We start from the raw sequence: 17,113 nt of genomic DNA on the forward strand, positions 1-17,113 counted from the left end.
GGGAACAGGAGAACTGGAGGGAGATGACGCTTATAAGCATGTTGTGACACATTAAACAGCTAATATTACCGGTAAATTCACTATCATCCTAAGATGTTTCTATAACGCTGTCCACACTGCCATTCAGTACCACGAAGAAGGACAGACCACAAGACATCAAGAAAATCAACAAACACAGTTTACCAGTATCAGGAATTTTATTTATTATATGTATATAATTTTGTTTCTTTGTTAATTGTTTAATTCATAATACCCATAGAATATACATAGACGATAACCCTCAATAGCTCATCTCTCTGACAACCTACTCATATGGCATATCATCTTCATTCAAAATAATAATGGGGGAAAAAAATAGGTTCCATAAAGAGTGAACACTGCCAGTTATAGCACACCCATAAGAGAAACAAAAAGAGAAATAAAAAAAATTATACCAACAAAAAAATAGATACAACTCCCTTATGTGAAAAAAAAAGACCACCACTAACAACGATAGCAATAATAAAGAACAGCCATTTAAAAAGGACATTATTTAGAAACTGGCCTGACTATGCATTTTTTTCTTCATGTATTGTGTGCGTGTGTGCATATGTGGTGTGTTTTGTGTGCAAGGATATGTGTATGCGTGTGTCTGTGAAAAAGTGAATGATTGCGTATTGCAAAACATGGTCCCGTTGGTTCATTCGCATTGTTCTCCGTTGAGACTGGCGGTCAGTTGGGTCTGTCGCTGGTGTGTGTGTGTGTGTGTGTGTGTGTGTGTGGGGGGTAAAAAGGGTTTGGGGGGGATAGTTAAGCAGCTTTTGGTCAGAGAACCACAGACAGTCACAAGTATCCAAACATGCAGATAGAAATAACGGGAAAGCCTCTGGAGTGCGTTTCAAAAAGATAAACACACAGACGCAGAGGAACACATACATACTGCCGATTGGAGTAGTGTCTGCTGTCAACCACAGACTATACAGACACACACACAATGAAACAGCACGGACCAGGGTGGTCCACTGCAAATGTGTGTTAAGACACTTGACACGCACACACTCAAAAAGTGTGACGGCTCCAGTGAGCTTCCATGAAAAATCTGCCCAGAAAAGCAAGCAGATTAAAGAGGGAGGAAAGAGAACAAATTGAAGTAAGCGCAAAAGAGTAGGCTGATGTCTTGACTTAAGACTAAAACAGCTGAAAAAAATAAAATAAAAAACAGAAGGGGGAAAAGTTTGGTTAGCGTGGCAAAGTGCTGGTGCGCTGATTGAGAAACACGAATGACTCAAGTAAACCTCTTCCCCCAACATAACTGACAGATGTCACTCAAGCAATGCTCCTCCACTTTAAAATCAGATCTGCTTTCATTTCTAGCCATGATTGGGGATGGAACAGTAATCATTGAGGGAGGGGGGAGGAAACAAAAACAATTTATAGCAGGAAATAAGAGTAAAAGAAATGAGTAAGCAAATGGCAGCCAACCTGGGATGTGGTTTGGTAGGTCTCGGCCAATCAGAAGCGAGATAAAAGGGTGGTGGGTGGGACCTGAGGGAGAAAGCCCTTTGAGTAAAGCATGGCTGGTAATTGGGGTGTGTGGAATGGATGATACTGCCCATATCCACTGATCGATCAGAGGTGCGTTCAGTTCGCTTTAACATTTGCTACGTTGCGCAACGGTTTGTACTGACTGACACGTTTACCAAAAATATTCCTGGACAGGCACGTTTGCTCATAACTGACAGCGTTTTTAAAGGGCATTAGCCATGCTGATAGCGTTCCCCAACAGCAGTGTCAGTTCAATTGAACGTTCCAGGACGTAAAAACTTCCTGAACACAGCCCTGGACTCATACTTACTCTCCGCCTCCTCTAATGGCCAAACATAAGGATTAGGAGGCTAAACTGATCCCAGATCTTTAAGTAGGGCCACTTCGACCATGAATAGAGGCTTATAGCTTCTGAGGGGCTAAGGATGTGCTACGGTAAAATGAAGCGGTCCACTGTTAGATGTGAGTGGAAAATGTGACAGCAATGCGTTAAGCTCTGAGCGAAGCCCACCATGAAACACTGCACATTAGAAGGAAACAAAGAGCAAAAATCAGCCACTAATTACATATACACCGTAACCGTGGCAACCATTATCAGTTTAACACAAGCGTAAAGTAAATATCAGTCCTATATCTGCTGATTCTGCCTGCCACCCTCCACAACTAAATAGAGTATTTACAAATCACTGTCCTCCCCGAAACAATACTAGACACATGAAGGGAGGAGAGAGGGGGGAATGGCAAATTGGCAGACAGGAGAAATTTGAATTTTCTAATATGGTGGCAGATTTGTTTTGGGAGAAGAGAAACATACTATAGGCACCCCTCTTCAAAAAAAGATTGCCGTTTTTCCTTAACCTCCCATTTAAGGACCGGTGAGGGTCTGTGGCATGTCGCTGATCGGTGTTAGTGAGTCAGAGACTAGCACAGAGAATAGGGAATCACGTCAGAATTTCTAAGATGTGGGGTAATCATGCCTGTTCTAGGCCATGTATTTCTATCTGAAAACTCTGACGTCCTCTTTGAATAAGTGAGGATGGAGATAAACCAGCTGTGGGTTACAGTACAAAGACGATTCAAGCCATTCCTCATCTCTCCATTCCTCCATCCCACTCTACCTTTGCCACTTTGGTACACTTCAATAATGAATGCGTGTTCATTTAGATTAACAACATACATATTTCTAAACAAAAGAAAAAAATATATAAAACCACCAACATGCCGTTAAAACATAGAATGTTTGTTTATCAAGTAAAGAATGTCTAGAAATCAATGTTCCAAAAAAACAAAACAATTCTCTCAAATATAAACTTCAAAACATACAAATACGACTCCTGACTGTTCATAAAACATTCAAATAACGGCGTACAAACCAAACCTCCACGAGATCACTCAAACAAAACCATTTATATGTACACATCTAACTTGCACCAGTCTATCTTTTCTTTCTCTTTTTTTTTTCTCAAACAATAATTCCATGGAGCAAGACAGACAGTTTAGGTTAATACAGTAACACATACTGTGACTAGTGAGAAAGAGATGGAAAGAACACCGATTTACTGAGAGGGAAAAAAGAGAAAGGGCTCACAGGGACGAGAGTGGTAGTTGGTCAGATTAAGTTCTTGCTTTTTAAACAGTACACTCCGTGCAGAAAGCAGTAAAAGAGAAAGAGGGAAGAGTCTCCTTGATGGTGGTTAAAATGAGCGCAGAAGTACTTAAAGGAAATATCCACCCAAAACCATTAATTTCTACAATTTACAGTGTTAAATAACACTAAATGTGAGAACAATATTTTTTGTGAACACATTTTAAAATTTTGTTATAATAAGGTTGGTAGCAACATGTGAAAATCTTGTGGGAAATCTGTTGCAGCTCAAATCGACAACAAAATCCACAATACAATGCTCTCTCTGTGGATAGGCTGGCAAGCTAGCTACACAATAATGCCAGAGTCAATATCAGCATGTGAAATAGTTAGTTGTAAAATGGCACTCTCACCATGTTTAACCTAGTATGACATAAGCAATAGCACCATGAAATGCACCATGGACTAAAGAGGCAGACAAATAGGAGAAATGTGGTGGGACCCTCTGTTTAATTACATATTTCTCAAGGTAGGAATATCGCAAAAAATATGATCAATGGCTCATTCGAGAGAAATATGACATGTATGATAAGACGTTTTTGCGATCTAAAAGTCGAATTCCTATTAACTTCCAGTGTAGTGAGAGCGACTTCATCGCAATGCTACCACACACCATCCAAATTTCTGCCTGTTTGAATGGCAATAACTCAGATACACATGAAAAAAACCATGAAAAAAACCCCTCAGGAATCAATAGAACATTGCTGAGATGCACAAAAACAATAACATTCAGAATGGGTGAAACTTTCCTTTAAGTAGACAACAGTCCCCTCCACCAAAAAAACAGCTTCCCCGCGAAAGAAATTTTAAAAAAACTTTAAAATGTACATGTTTCTGGTCCTTTTTTTTTGTTGTATGCTGTATATATGTATTTTTTTTGTTTTGTATCTTGTCGTTTGGAGTCTCCGTGTGGCTTTGTCACTCGTCTTCAAAGCTGAAACAGATATGAACAGGAGATGAAAATGACAAGACAAAAATCACATCTAAAAGTGTCGCAGAATGCCCACCTATCTTTTTCAAAGCTCTAGTAATCGTTATGGAGTGATGTGAGTGTATGTATGCGTGTGTACCTCTATATCTCAGGAGCCCTGGTAGGTGGCCTGGAAGCGGAACGTCTCCTCAAAGATGAGCTCCTTCAGCTTCTCCTTAGGCAGGTCATCCAGCTCCATGGTGAAGGTGAACGGCTCCTCTGCTACAGGCTACACACACAAACAAACACAATGAAAATACTATGACCTGAAATGAAAGATCTCAGAATTTTTCATACTCACAAAAAGCTTATTTCTTTCAAATGTTGACATCCCTATTAGTGAGCATTTCTCCTTTGCCGAGATAAACCACCCACCTGACAGGTGTGGCATATTAAGAAGCTGATTACACAGCATGATCATTACACAGGAGCACCTTGTGCTGGGGACAATAAAAGGCCCCTATAAAATGTGCAGTTGTGTCACACAATGCCACAGATGTCTCAAGTTGAGGGAGCATGCAATTGGCATGCTGACTGCAGGAATGTCCGCCAGAGCTGTTGACAGAGAATTTAATGTTCATTTCTCTACCATAAGACACCTCTGCAGTTTTAGAGAATTTGGCAGTACGTCCAACTGGCCTCAACTGCAGACCACACCGGCCCAGAACCCCTGCAGGATTGTCAGAGCAGCCACCCGGACAGCTGATGAAACTGAGGAGTATTTCTGTCTGTAATAACGCACTATTGCGGGGAGAAAAAATCATTTTGATTGGCTGGGACTGGTTCCCCAGTGGGCGGGCCTATGTCCTGCCCAGTCATGTGAAATCCATAGATCAGGGCCTAATACATTAATCATTTGGCTGATTTCCTTATACGAACTGTAACTCGTTGAAGTCATTGAAATTGTTGCATTTATATTTTTTGTTCAGTGTAATAACAGTATACAACAACTCCTAACACCTTTCACATATGATCCTGGAGCGTTTGGCACCCTGATCCGCACACCGATACGCATCAGTCCCCGATTCAAATGTTTAAGATACAACTGCATCGGTCCACGGACCCCAAACTGATCCAAAAATGCAGCATGCACTGGTCAGAAAATCGTTTCAAACGTTAAGACTTGGCGATTCACATTTGTTTGGACTTTCTACCTCCTGAAAATCTAATTGTGTGACAACTGATGCGTCTTCTTCTGTGTCAAACTAACAACCCTAGGGAATATCAGTAGCTACCGGTGTAACGGTACACATATTCGTACCGAACCGTTCAGTACAGGGACCTTGGTTCGGTCCGCACTGAGAACACGAATAAATAAATTAAAGAAAATAAACACTAGGCCTATAGGCTATGCCTACGTTACGTTGTATGTCTCCAGTAAATCTGAGCTGAAAAAAAACAAAAACATTTCAAGCTATTCCGTTGAAACAACTAGATCCTATGTGAACATTGTAATCAAAAATAAAATCTCAACTGGTGCATTTCAAACTGTCCTTTTTGTGATGCGCAGCTGGGACCTAATTTTGTATAATGGCGAGTGGTGGGGTCGATAAAACCAGGAGGATTCTACATCGTTTAAAATCTCCAGTTGGGGAAAATGTTGGCTTCCCAGTCAATTATAACAGCAATGGACTGAGTATGTTGCCACTGCTCAAATACAATAGCCTATGCAGCTGCCAACACCTCAAACAGTGTGGTGAAGACGGCGCTCAACATCAGGAGGCTGAAGAAATTTGGCTTGGCCCCTAAGACCTTAACAAAACTTTTACAGATGCAGCATTGAGAGCATCCTGTCGGACTGGATCCACGCCTTGTACTAAGCCACTGTAACTAGCCGGCTACCATGGTTACTCAACCCTGCACCTTGGAGGCTGCTGCACCGTGTACAGACATGGAATCACTGGTCACTTTAATAATGTTTGGATACTGTTTTACTCATTTCATATGTATATACTGTATTCTAGGTAATGCCATCCTACTTATTGCTGTAACACACACACACACACGTTTATCCTATGTATTCTACAAATATACTAAATATTCTACCCACACTGCCCATAACGTCAATACATACCATCACATACATATACACTCTGGACTCCGACATTGCTCGTCCTAATATTTCTAAATTCCATAATTTTACTTTTAGACGTGTGTATCGTTGTAAACTGTTAGATATTACTGCACTGTTGGAGCTAGAAACACAAGCATTTAACACCTGCAATAACATCTGCTAAATGTGTATGACACCAATAAAATTTGATTTGATTTTGACAGACCGATATCACCCCAGTATTCCTACCACTGGAGCAATACGGAAACGAAAAAATAAGAAAATTAATTAAATAAACACCTTGGTCTCCCCTCTGCATTCAAACAGCCCTTCGTAGCTGATTCTGACCGGGCCAAAGACATGACAAGAGCGACAGGTATGTTTACAGCCACGGATATGAGTCCATTCTCAGTGGTTGAGAAGAATAGGGTGTTTTCAGCACCTTTTGAACATGCTTGCGCCACATTATAAACTTCACCCTCTCGCACCCATTTCAGCAAACAAGTAATACCCACTCTATATAAGCAAGCTGAAGTCGAAGTTGTCAATGAATTATCCAATGCACTTCCTACATACTATATGGACGGACTGCCAGGGTTAGAGAGTTCCCTAGCAGTGACAGTCCATCACATTAGCCCAGAGTGGGATATGAGAAGTACCGTGCTAGTGTGGGTTTTGTGAACTGTCACACGCCTATCAGTAAGCCTAGTAAAACTGCACACTGTGCCCAGTCATGTAAAATGTGGTCTATTTTTTAGGTGTTGTGAAAGCAAAAAACATATTTTGTTGTAGTCTCAAATGCTTCAGGAAACCGAACCAGGGTAAAGAATTTCATGTGAAAAGGGACTTAAGATAGTTTCTGGACAGGGCACCAGAGTATGTGAGGGCGGGCTGCTGCAGTCATACCTCATCAGTGGGGTCGTAGTACTGCTCCAGATAGGGATGAGCCAGGGCCTCCTCTACCGTGATGCGCTTGATAGGGTTAAAGGTCAACATGCGGCCCAGCAGGTCCAGAGCTGGAGGGAGGAGAGGGAGAGACGGGGTGTTGTTAAAATGTCTCGAACAGTCATTCTGATTCCCATGTAAAGGCCCTTTGAGTTACTAAAATAACACCTATATTTGTTTTGGATAGAAATACTCAACATTTGAGAAAAATTCAACTTCCCCCTCTCATGGCTAACTACCAGGAAGTTTGAAAAGACAGGCTGAGTGAGTGGGGAGCTTACATTCATGAATTCACCTTGACTGACAGGTCTTTGAAACACTTACGTCAATCAACGTGGATGCAGTGAGCAGTGTCACAGTAAAATAATCTCAAGCTAATTTTGTGACACACAAAGCAACTCATGAAAAGCATGATTTTTACTGTTCATGACCTTTAAACAGATAGTTCTTTCCAAAATCAATGGATTACCCATAAATACCACAATCCCACATGAAAGGGAAGGAGACACCTAATATGACCATTTTAACTAGGTTGAAGTCTACTTGGTGAACCAAAGCTCACACCTGAGTTGGAGAACAGGGACCGCTAGTGAAGCTGGGAAAAGGGAAAGTGTGAGGGTGTGTATGCATGGTAATGCTTGCAAATGTATTTGAAATCTGAATGTCTGCAATGTGTGTGTGTTAACATGTGAATGTGTGTGTAAATGCATGTGTGAATTTCTTTTTTTACAATGCTGTTTTACTTGCCTTTCTTGCACTAAACATTACACTGACTTTGCTGATTGTTGCATTATTGAGGAACAGTTTTACTTACTATGACAGTCTTACCTAGTGACCCTAAGATGAATGCACTAAGTCACTCTGGGTAAGATAAATTACTATAATGTAATGTAATAATGTGTGTGTGTTCTACCCTTGCTGTCCGCCTTGGGGAACAGCTTGTTCCAAGGGATCTTGGGTTTCTCAGGCAGAGACTGCAGGTAGTTCCTGGCCTTCATGTTGATGATGCAGTTCAGGTCATCCGGAGTGGGAGAGCCAAGGATGCCTGCACAACCAATCACACACTTTACACCTGGGTCCTGTTCAGTAGGACACAATGTAGCAAACAGTTGAAATGCTTTGAAAATGGAAACTAAAGATGTGACGTTTGGTCACACAACACAATGCCACAGATGTCTCATGTTGAGGGAACGTGCAATTGGCATGCTGACTGCAGGAATGTGCATTAGAGCTGTTGCTGGAGAATTTAATGTTAATTTCTCTACCGTGTCGTTTTAGAGAATTTGACAGTACGTCCAACCGGCCTCACAACCGCAGACCATGTGGAACCATGCCAGCCCAGGATATTCAAATTCGACTTCCTCACCTGCAGGATTGTCTGAAACCAACCACCCGATGAAACTATGGGTTTGCACAACCAAAGAATTTCTGCACAAACTGTCAGAAACCTTCTCAGGGAAGGTCATCAAGCGTCATCACTAGGGTCTTGACCTGACTTTGACTTTGATGGCTCCTGGCACACTGGAGAAGTGTGCTCTTCACCGATGAATCCCGTTTTCAACTGTACCGGGCTGACGACAGACACAGAGTCTATGGAGTCGTGTGTGCCAGCGGTTTGCGGATGTCAACAGAGTGCTCCATGGAGGCGGTGGGGTTATGGTATGGGCAGGCATAAGCTACACACAACGAACACAAGCTGAAAATATCCCAGCTCTTCCATGGCCTGCACACTCACCAGACATGTCACCCACTGAGCATGTTAGGGATACTCACAGCGTGTTCCAGTTCCTGCCAATATCCAGCAACTTCGCACAGCCATTGAAGAGCAGTGGGACAATATTCCACAGGCCACAATCAACAGCCTTATCAACTTTATGCAAAGGAGATGTCACACTGCATGAGTCAAACAGTGATCACACCAGATACTGACTGGTTTTCTGATCCATGCCCCTAACTTTTTTGTAAGGTATCAACAGATGCATATCTGTATTCCCAGTCATGTGAAATCCATAGATTAGGGCCTAATGAGTGTATTTCAAATGACTGATTTCAATATATGAAAGTTAACTCAGAATCTTTGAAATTGTTGCATGTGGAGTTGATATTTTTGTTCAGTGTTTATAACCAGTTCAGGTAAGTCCACCCTTCTCACAGACAGAAGTCAAGGATATTTCCAAAAGGTATTTCGGAAAAGAGCATACAGCAACCCATAAGGCTCTGGTCAAAAGAAGTGCACTAGCTAGGGATTAGGCTGCCATTTGGGTCACAACATGTCTCTCTCACCCAGTATGTGGTTGAGCTGGTCCAGGTAATGCTTCCCAGGGAAGATGGGCCTGTTGGACAGCATCTCAGCCAGGATGCAGCCCACTGACCAGATATCAATGGACTTGGAGTAGCCCTGAACAACACACACAGAGATAGTGTGAATGTGAATTCATGTGTTTGTACTATCAAAGAACTAGGAGTAGGCCTGACAGAGAAAACATGGTCCACAGACATGGAATCAATGCACAGTCCACACACACCTTGGAGTTGAGCATGATCTCGGGGGCCCTGTACCAGCGCGTAGCCACGTACTCTGTCAGGAAGCCTGTGTGGTCATGCTCTGGATCAGCTATCCGTGCCAGCCCAAAGTCACAGATCTGACAGAGGAGGGTCGTTAAAATACAGAGAAGCATGCAGAAACATACAAAATGCCTTCACTTAAGAAACGTTCTGCAATAGAATCAGTTGAATAAATACGGCCCTGTTCACACCAGCAAATCCCCACTAAGCCCTCTTCTGGTTATTGAGTAGATCATTATCTTCACACAATGGATCCTACCCATTGGTCCACGGTTAGATTTCCCCACTCCCTTGTGGTTATGATTGGGTGATAGCTAGTGTAACCATGGGCGTATTCATAAGTGTCTCAGAGAAAAAGTGCTGATCTAGGATCAGGTGCCCCCTGTCCATTAATTGACAAGGCAAAACTGACCATAGAACAGCACTTGTACTCTGAAACCCTTTATAAATATTGACCCTGATCTTAGATTGACGGATAGGGGGTAGCTAACTGTGCCTTGAGGTCACTGTTGGAGTAAGTAGTACTGGAGTTATTGTGTTGGGGTTAGCAGTATTATAGATATAGCGTTAGTAGTAGTATTCTGGTTAATATTACCTTGAGGTCACAGGTGGTGTTGATGAGCAGGTTAGAGGGCTTGAGGTCACGGTGCAGCACATTGGCAGAGTGGATGTACTTCAGGCCTCTCAGGATCTGGTACAGGAAGTAGCAGGTATGGTCGTTGCTCAACATCTGAGTCTTCAGGAGCTTGTACAAGTCTGTCTCCATCAGGTCCTGCACTATGTAGCTGGGAAACAAGAGGCTAAGGAGCCTAACAAACAGAGGGACCAAATCATGATCCTAACCCATGTAATTCTGTTAGATCTAAGCTTGTAAAGGTCTGTCTCCATGAGGTTCAGCACTATACAGCTGGGAACCAGCAGGGGGTGCCAATCAAAGGGACAAAAAAGGACGAGGAGGCATATGACAGTTACGGGCACTACGGGCCAACCACATATCCATTTGAACATGACCGTAACCAATTCCATGTATTAAGTGTGAATTTCTTTTTAGTTTTAGAAAGCATAAAGGCCTTCACACACCCATTGTAATATCGCGTATCCCATCCCCCATTGCTAACATTTACTTCGGCGCAGGTCCAATGAATTTGTTTATTTTCCATGGCATGGAATTATAACGTTGTATCAACCTAGGAACAAGGAAATACTGCACTCATGCAAAACATTTAGGGACTGTACGTTATTTATAATGAGGGATACTTGGAGAAAATCAGACCTCTGAAATTAAAATGGATGCCCCCCCCCCCCTTCAGTAAAATATATTTGCACCCGACCCCCCCTGAACACTTACAAAAAGTGGCCCTCCCCTATACACAAAATAATAATTAAACAAAGTGGATAGCAGAGGATATGCATAACGTTTACCCTCACTCCTAAGACAGACCAGAGCCGTAGATATGCCGTTTTTGAAATCGTTTTTTGTTTTGTAAGCATTACATAGCAACATAGCAATTTTGATGCGCAGTGCTGCTGGTTGTGGGTTCGCAGACCACCGCAGGACAAGGGCAGGGGTGAAAATACCCACTTTATAATAAATGCATTGCATAAATCTATGATGGTATTTGCGAGTCTGAGAAAAAAATGCCTTTGATAAACCCATTTCATGCAAGTCATTTTACATGACTAGAGACAAGCAGAATATATTTTTAATACCACACCAGAGCATGAGCTGAGTGGAGCCATATGCTTGCATAATTTTGCAGTGAGTGGAAAGGATGTAAAAAATTTTTTTATAAATGAGCGTTGGCCTTCTCTCCCAGTCCAATTTTGATCAGGGTACTGTTGAGATCTGGGCATGCTCTACCCAGCATATTTCGGTTTCCTAGATCACTATTATTTTAATTAGGTCTATTCTGTTGTATTTAGCCGACCACACCACTAATAATGTGCAGAGATCACGCACAGTGAGCCAGCCAGTTTCACCATTTGCCTCTGATTCAGATGGGTTGGGTTAAATGCAGAAGACGCATTTCAGTTGAATGCATTCAGATGTACAACTGACTAGGTATCCCCCCTTTCCCTTCCCTTTCTGGGTGAAAGAATACACGTCTCTCATGCACTCGATGCGGCGGGCCCTCAGGATGTCGTTGATGCCGATGATGTTCTCATGGCGGAACCGCAGCAGGATCTTGATCTCCCTCAGGGTGCGCTGACAGTACGTCTGGTGCTCAAACGGACTGATCTTCTTAATGGCCACGCGAGAATCCGTCATGCCGTCATGGGCCGAGCTGGGTGGGGTGGAGGAGAGATATGATGGGGGGGGGGGGGTAGAGAGTGATGGGCAAGAGAGGGCTCCAGTTACAATCAACACAATAAGCCCAGCACATTGCATGACACGGCAGTTCTTGATAATAGTGACAACTGAGCATGAGCACAATGAGACAACTAACTAAGAGGAACCATTGCAGAAGAGGGGCTCATATTGAAATATTGAAGTTTGGCTATATTTAACAACTTAGCAAATATAACGGTCAAGGAAATGTACAAGTTAAAATAAATATTCCGTCTATAGACCATAACTTGGATAAGGCAAGAAGTGCTTGCCATGACATGCAAGGCAAAACTTGCTTAGCTGACATGACATGCAGTATCAGTTTATCTACCTCTGGTAGGTGGTAAATAAACTGTTGATACTGCATATAGCTGGAGCTGTGAAGTGTGATTTCCTTTACCATAAAAGGATCAATGAAAACATCTGCAATCGAGCAAAACGCAATCTTTGATCTTGCGTAAACAATTCTCACGCGCACCTTGTGCACGGTGCACGGTGCAACATTGCCCAGAAAACCTCGCGAGACATTTTCTACAAGAAAACAAGTGGTATCGTCAGTGATTAACTAACCAACGAACTATTTAGTTAGCTACCGGTAACTAACTAGCTAGTAACAGTTGGCCCATCAAAAAACGACTCACGCGGTGTGAACGAACAACTGTTTATACTGTATCAAGATTACAAAGACCTGCGCAATCACTTCCTCCCACTTCCTGTATTGAAAAAGAATTTGGCAGCCTCATAATAACCACGCCTATTAGCGACTTAGCTAGTTAGGTGGCTAATTGTAAGATAACGTTGTTAGCTAGCAAGTTAGCCTGAGCTGCGGTTATAATATAGCTAGTTAGTTTGCAAACTAGCTAGATAGCTAGCGCTGTTTGCTACAAAATGACGTATAAACTAGATTTTTCATTTTATGCTATTGTGAACATTACTGGGATACACTAGGTGGGCATCAGGACATACTAAAACCACAATGCGTAGCTAGCCAGTAGCGAATTACCTACTAACCTAACTAATGTAGCTAGCAAAGTGAGCCAAACGCTGGCGATCTGTTGCTAACTAGCCAGTTAAGTAAGGTAGAAATAGTTTATCACTACCAGTGGTAACGTTAAGTGCAATTGAATACACAAGGGTATGCGCAGAATTGTGCGTTTACAGCCAGATGGTTGTTATTATGTCAATTAATAGGCGATGAGGAGGCAGTGAGCTCGCCAACGCCTTCAGACGAAGCTTAGTTGGATTGTTTTTTATACTGAAGTCAACGTTTTTACGGCGAACATCGTGTATTTTCTCTTACCAAACCATTCCATAGGCCCCTTCCCCGATGTACGAAAGGTTGACATAGCGGGGGCCAACGTCAAAGTTCTGCCCCTTTACCACCTCCAACACGGGCTTTATCCCCGCAGCTCCAGTCGCTCCCTCGGGCGCAACAGCCCCGGCGGCACCAGTATTCGAGCCTGTGGCTCCAGCCGCCGCAGCACTGTTGCTCGAATCCGCCATGATTCAATCTATAAATCTACTATTTTCAGTCAATATTTGGGAGGGGGCCTAGCGCAACTCAAAAATTGACTTCAGGTTGATAGAAAGGTTAAAAAATATTTCCTTGGTTCGTTTCGTTGACGGATGAAGACGAGTCGTTCAGGGCCCCCCTCCAGAGTGTGTAAATGGATTCGTTTCTAGTTCTTCTTCGTAGTCTTCTTTGCTTTGGACTTTCAGAAGCGTTTGACATCCCAACTGTGACGCGATACTGCCACCATCTGGATGGCAGGCTGAATAGAAAAATTAAAACTGAACCCAAATAAAAGTGATCCAATGTGATGTTGATTGTGATAACAAACTTTATTTTCCCCACACCCAGGACATGTTTAATTTATTTTTACCACACAATTTACATTTGAGTAATTTAGCAGACACTCTTATCCAGAGCGACTTCCAATTATTGCATTCATCGAGTGTGGCACAGCAGTCTAAGGCACTACATTTCAGTGCTAGAGATGGGATGGTTCAACCCAGCAGTGGTGGAAAAAGTACCCAATTGTCATACTTGAGGAAAAGTATAGATACCTTAATAGAAATTTGTAAAAATCACCCAATAAAATACTACTTGTCTAAAAGTATACAGTTCTAAATATACTTAAGCATCAAAAGTAAATGTGATTTCTAAAATATACTTAAGTATCAAAAGTAGAAGTATTAATAATTTTTAATTCCTTCTTTTAAGCAAAGCAGATGGCACCTTTTTCTTGTTTTTAAAATGTATGCATAGCCAGGGGCACACTCCAACACTCAGACATCATTTACAACAGATGCATTTGTGTTTAGTGAGTCCGTCAGATCAGAGGCAGAAGGGATGAACATGTGTTGTCTTGATAAGAGTGTGAATTGGACCATTTTCTTGTCCTGCTAAGCATTCAAAATGTAAGGAGTACTTTTGGGTGTCAGGTTAAATGTCTGGAGTAAAAAGTACATTATACATACCCAGTAATAATAAAATCCTCATTGTTACCTACAATATGGAAACTTAAAACTTTGCCGGGATGCACACAAACACATGTGCGTGTACCCACACACACACGTGCACGTGAGCACAAACACACCTGAAGAATCTTGCTGGGGAGAAGTGGAAGCAAATGGGTCTTCATCCTCATGCTCAGGCGACATTTGTGAAGACACCTGTGTGACTGAGGAAGTGGATGGCTCCTCATCCTGAGGCTCTGAGATAATTTCTGAAGAGGCCTGTGTGGCTGAGGTAATGGCTCCTCATCCTGGCCAGTGCCAGAGGGTGCTCCAAAATATTTCAGAAGTGCCCCTGAATTTCCATTGAAATACAGTATATGAGTCTGACTACCTAAATACATTTGTTGCACAATTAAATATACATGTCATTTTGCACAATTTATCAAACTTACAGAATAGGAACCAAATGAACCATTTAACCTTCTTGGCTAATTCTAGACATAAGACACCCCAAAAGACTCAATATATCACAAAAGATACAAAATATCAGCATAATATAGACGTATTTTAAGTTAAATAAATTCCTCTTAATGAGCTCAGGACCTAGTCAATACAATCACAGAAAACCTTTATGATGTCACCTCAATGAAAATTAACCAAATCAATAATGTGCTAGTTAGGTTGTAATTGTTTTTGCTGCAGGCTACACACATTATCATGATGCAACTGTGTGTAATTATCTCCAATGTTATGTAAACTCGTTGGACAGAAAACTATATTGCCGCCCTATAGCATAGCAAGCAACATAGCAACATAGGCTAACAGACATAAGTGTTATACTAGCCTATTTCATTACATGCATAATATTATACTCATAAAGAGATGACATAGCTGCATACCTTTTATCTTTTGCGTGTTTCTCCTCTTCTTTCCTCTTCTTCTTACCAGTGCAGACTGGTTTTATATTATTCTTAACAATCTTGCACAAACCAGAACAGAAATGCAACAATATGTTTGTGAAACTATATATTCACAGTATTATGAATGAATTGTGGTTTATTTGGTAGCATTTCGTAGTGTGATTGATTTTACCAATTGCCTTAGTACTGTAGAAAGTTAGAGGTGCGCTATTTGATAGATTCAGAGAATGCGGCGCAGCTCGCACGGGACTGCCACGCAGAAATATTAGCCCACGGAGAGAAGCAAGAGATTTAATTTCACTCAACTGTCTAGAGCAGTGGTCCTTAACCGGTGACCGACTGGTCAATCTCCAAGGCATTCCTAGTCGATCGCCAAACATTTCTGTAAAAAACTTAACTATAATGACTCCACCTTCACCTCTCCTCAGCCCGTCGGGGAGTTGCAGCGATGAGACAATTTCGATATTAAGGAGGGGAAAAAAGCCTTGTGCTCCTTTTGTTGTTGTTGTCTTGGGCTGTTGGTGGTAGATGCACCCGATTCAGCTGCCCTGCGCGCCGGCTTATGCGAACTGTTACCATTTTGAAACCATTTCATATAATGCGAGTTCTTCCCATTTTCACTCAGCGCTATAACAAGTCCTGCAGAAGTAATACATTAGTAGGGAAGTGTATCTATAGGAGCGACTTGGATCCTTTTTTAATATCGAGGAATATTTCACTTTCTCTGTTCATAGGAGTAACAACATGAGACAGAAATAATGGGGTGCAACTCGAGTTTTGCCATCTGGAAGATGGTGTCCCTTTTTGGTAGTGAGAGCACAGTCTGCTGCTCTCTCCCTCCGCTGAGACTGAACATAAGATGCAGGCATCATCATCAGCCCAATAAAATAAAAAGCAAATTATTTAAATGTATGCTCACTCAGCTGTGCTTCACCTTTTTCGGGCAAGACATATCTTCCAAAGGTGGGGGAGTGTCAATCTTTACCAAGGATCACTTTCAGTGCTCGGTTGTCTCCACCAAGTCTGTCCCCAAACCATTTCACTTCCTGGTTTTAAGCATTAAACTTTCAAATAGCTCTTTGCTGACTGTTGCTGGGTGCTATTGTCCTCCATCAGCACCGGCTTGTATCCTACCTGGCCTAAGCTCTCCCCTGGCCCCTTACACTAAGTCTGAATTTGTCCTACTAGGTGACCTAAACTGGCTATCGTTCAGGCAAATGAGAAATAAGTCCACTCAGGCTATCTGGAAGGCCAAAGTTAGTAACTTTAAGGAGCAATTCTCTCTCTGTGGGTCTAACCGCAAGAAGTTCCAGAAAATGGTTAAAGACCTGTAGAATAAACCCTCCTGACAGCTGCCCATGTCCCTTAATGTTGAGGATGTGGTTGTTACTGACAAGAAGCACATGGCTGAACTATTTAATCACCACTTCATTAAATCACAATTCCTATTTGACTCAGCCATGCCTCCTTGCCCATCCAACATTTCCTAATCTACCACCCCTTCTAATGCGACTATCCCAGATGCTCGATCCTAGGCCCCACGCTCTTCTCAATTTACATCGACAACATAGCTCAGGCAGTAGGAAGCTCTCTCACCCATTTATATGCAGATGATACAGTCTTTTACTCAGCTGGACCCTCCCCGGATTTTGTGTTAAATGCTCTACAACAAAGCTTTCTTATTGTCCAACAAGCTTTCTAT

General features: G+C 42.1%; 1 protein-coding gene across 1 annotated transcript; it reads right to left on the minus strand.

The window, feature by feature from the left end:
- Nucleotides 1–178: 178 nt before the first annotated feature.
- On the minus strand, nt 179–13,730 carry LOC109893105 (mitogen-activated protein kinase 1-like). Its single transcript, XM_020486156.2, has 9 exons — nt 13,332–13,730; nt 11,805–11,987; nt 10,298–10,487; nt 9,663–9,779; nt 9,421–9,535; nt 8,051–8,182; nt 7,099–7,208; nt 4,240–4,368; nt 179–4,103 (listed from the first exon to the last, which is right to left on the minus strand). Exons 1-8 carry the CDS (start codon nt 13,532–13,534, stop codon nt 4,249–4,251), a joined length of 1,170 nt encoding a protein of 389 aa, XP_020341745.1. The 5' UTR covers nt 13,535–13,730; the 3' UTR covers nt 179–4,103; nt 4,240–4,248.
- Nucleotides 13,731–17,113: the final 3,383 nt, after the last annotated feature.

This window comes from Oncorhynchus kisutch, linkage group LG6 (genome assembly GCF_002021735.2).
Source record: "Oncorhynchus kisutch isolate 150728-3 linkage group LG6, Okis_V2, whole genome shotgun sequence".
Classification (NCBI taxonomy): Eukaryota; Metazoa; Chordata; class Actinopteri; order Salmoniformes; family Salmonidae; genus Oncorhynchus; species Oncorhynchus kisutch.

What these genes read in the sequence shown, in the direction of transcription:
- LOC109893105 (XM_020486156.2), bottom strand. Translation starts at nt 13,534, where the DNA reads ATGGCGGATTCGAGCAACAGTGCTGCGGCGGCTGGAGCCACAGGCTCG. An exon ending in GGGGCCTATGGAATGGTTTG is followed by an intron (nt 11,988 to 13,331) that starts GTAAGAGAAAAT and finishes CACCCCACCCAG; the next exon opens with CTCGGCCCATGACGGCATGA. An exon ending in ACACCACCTGTGACCTCAAG is followed by an intron (nt 9,780 to 10,297) that starts GTAATATTAACC and finishes CTCCTCTGTCAG; the next exon opens with ATCTGTGACTTTGGGCTGGC.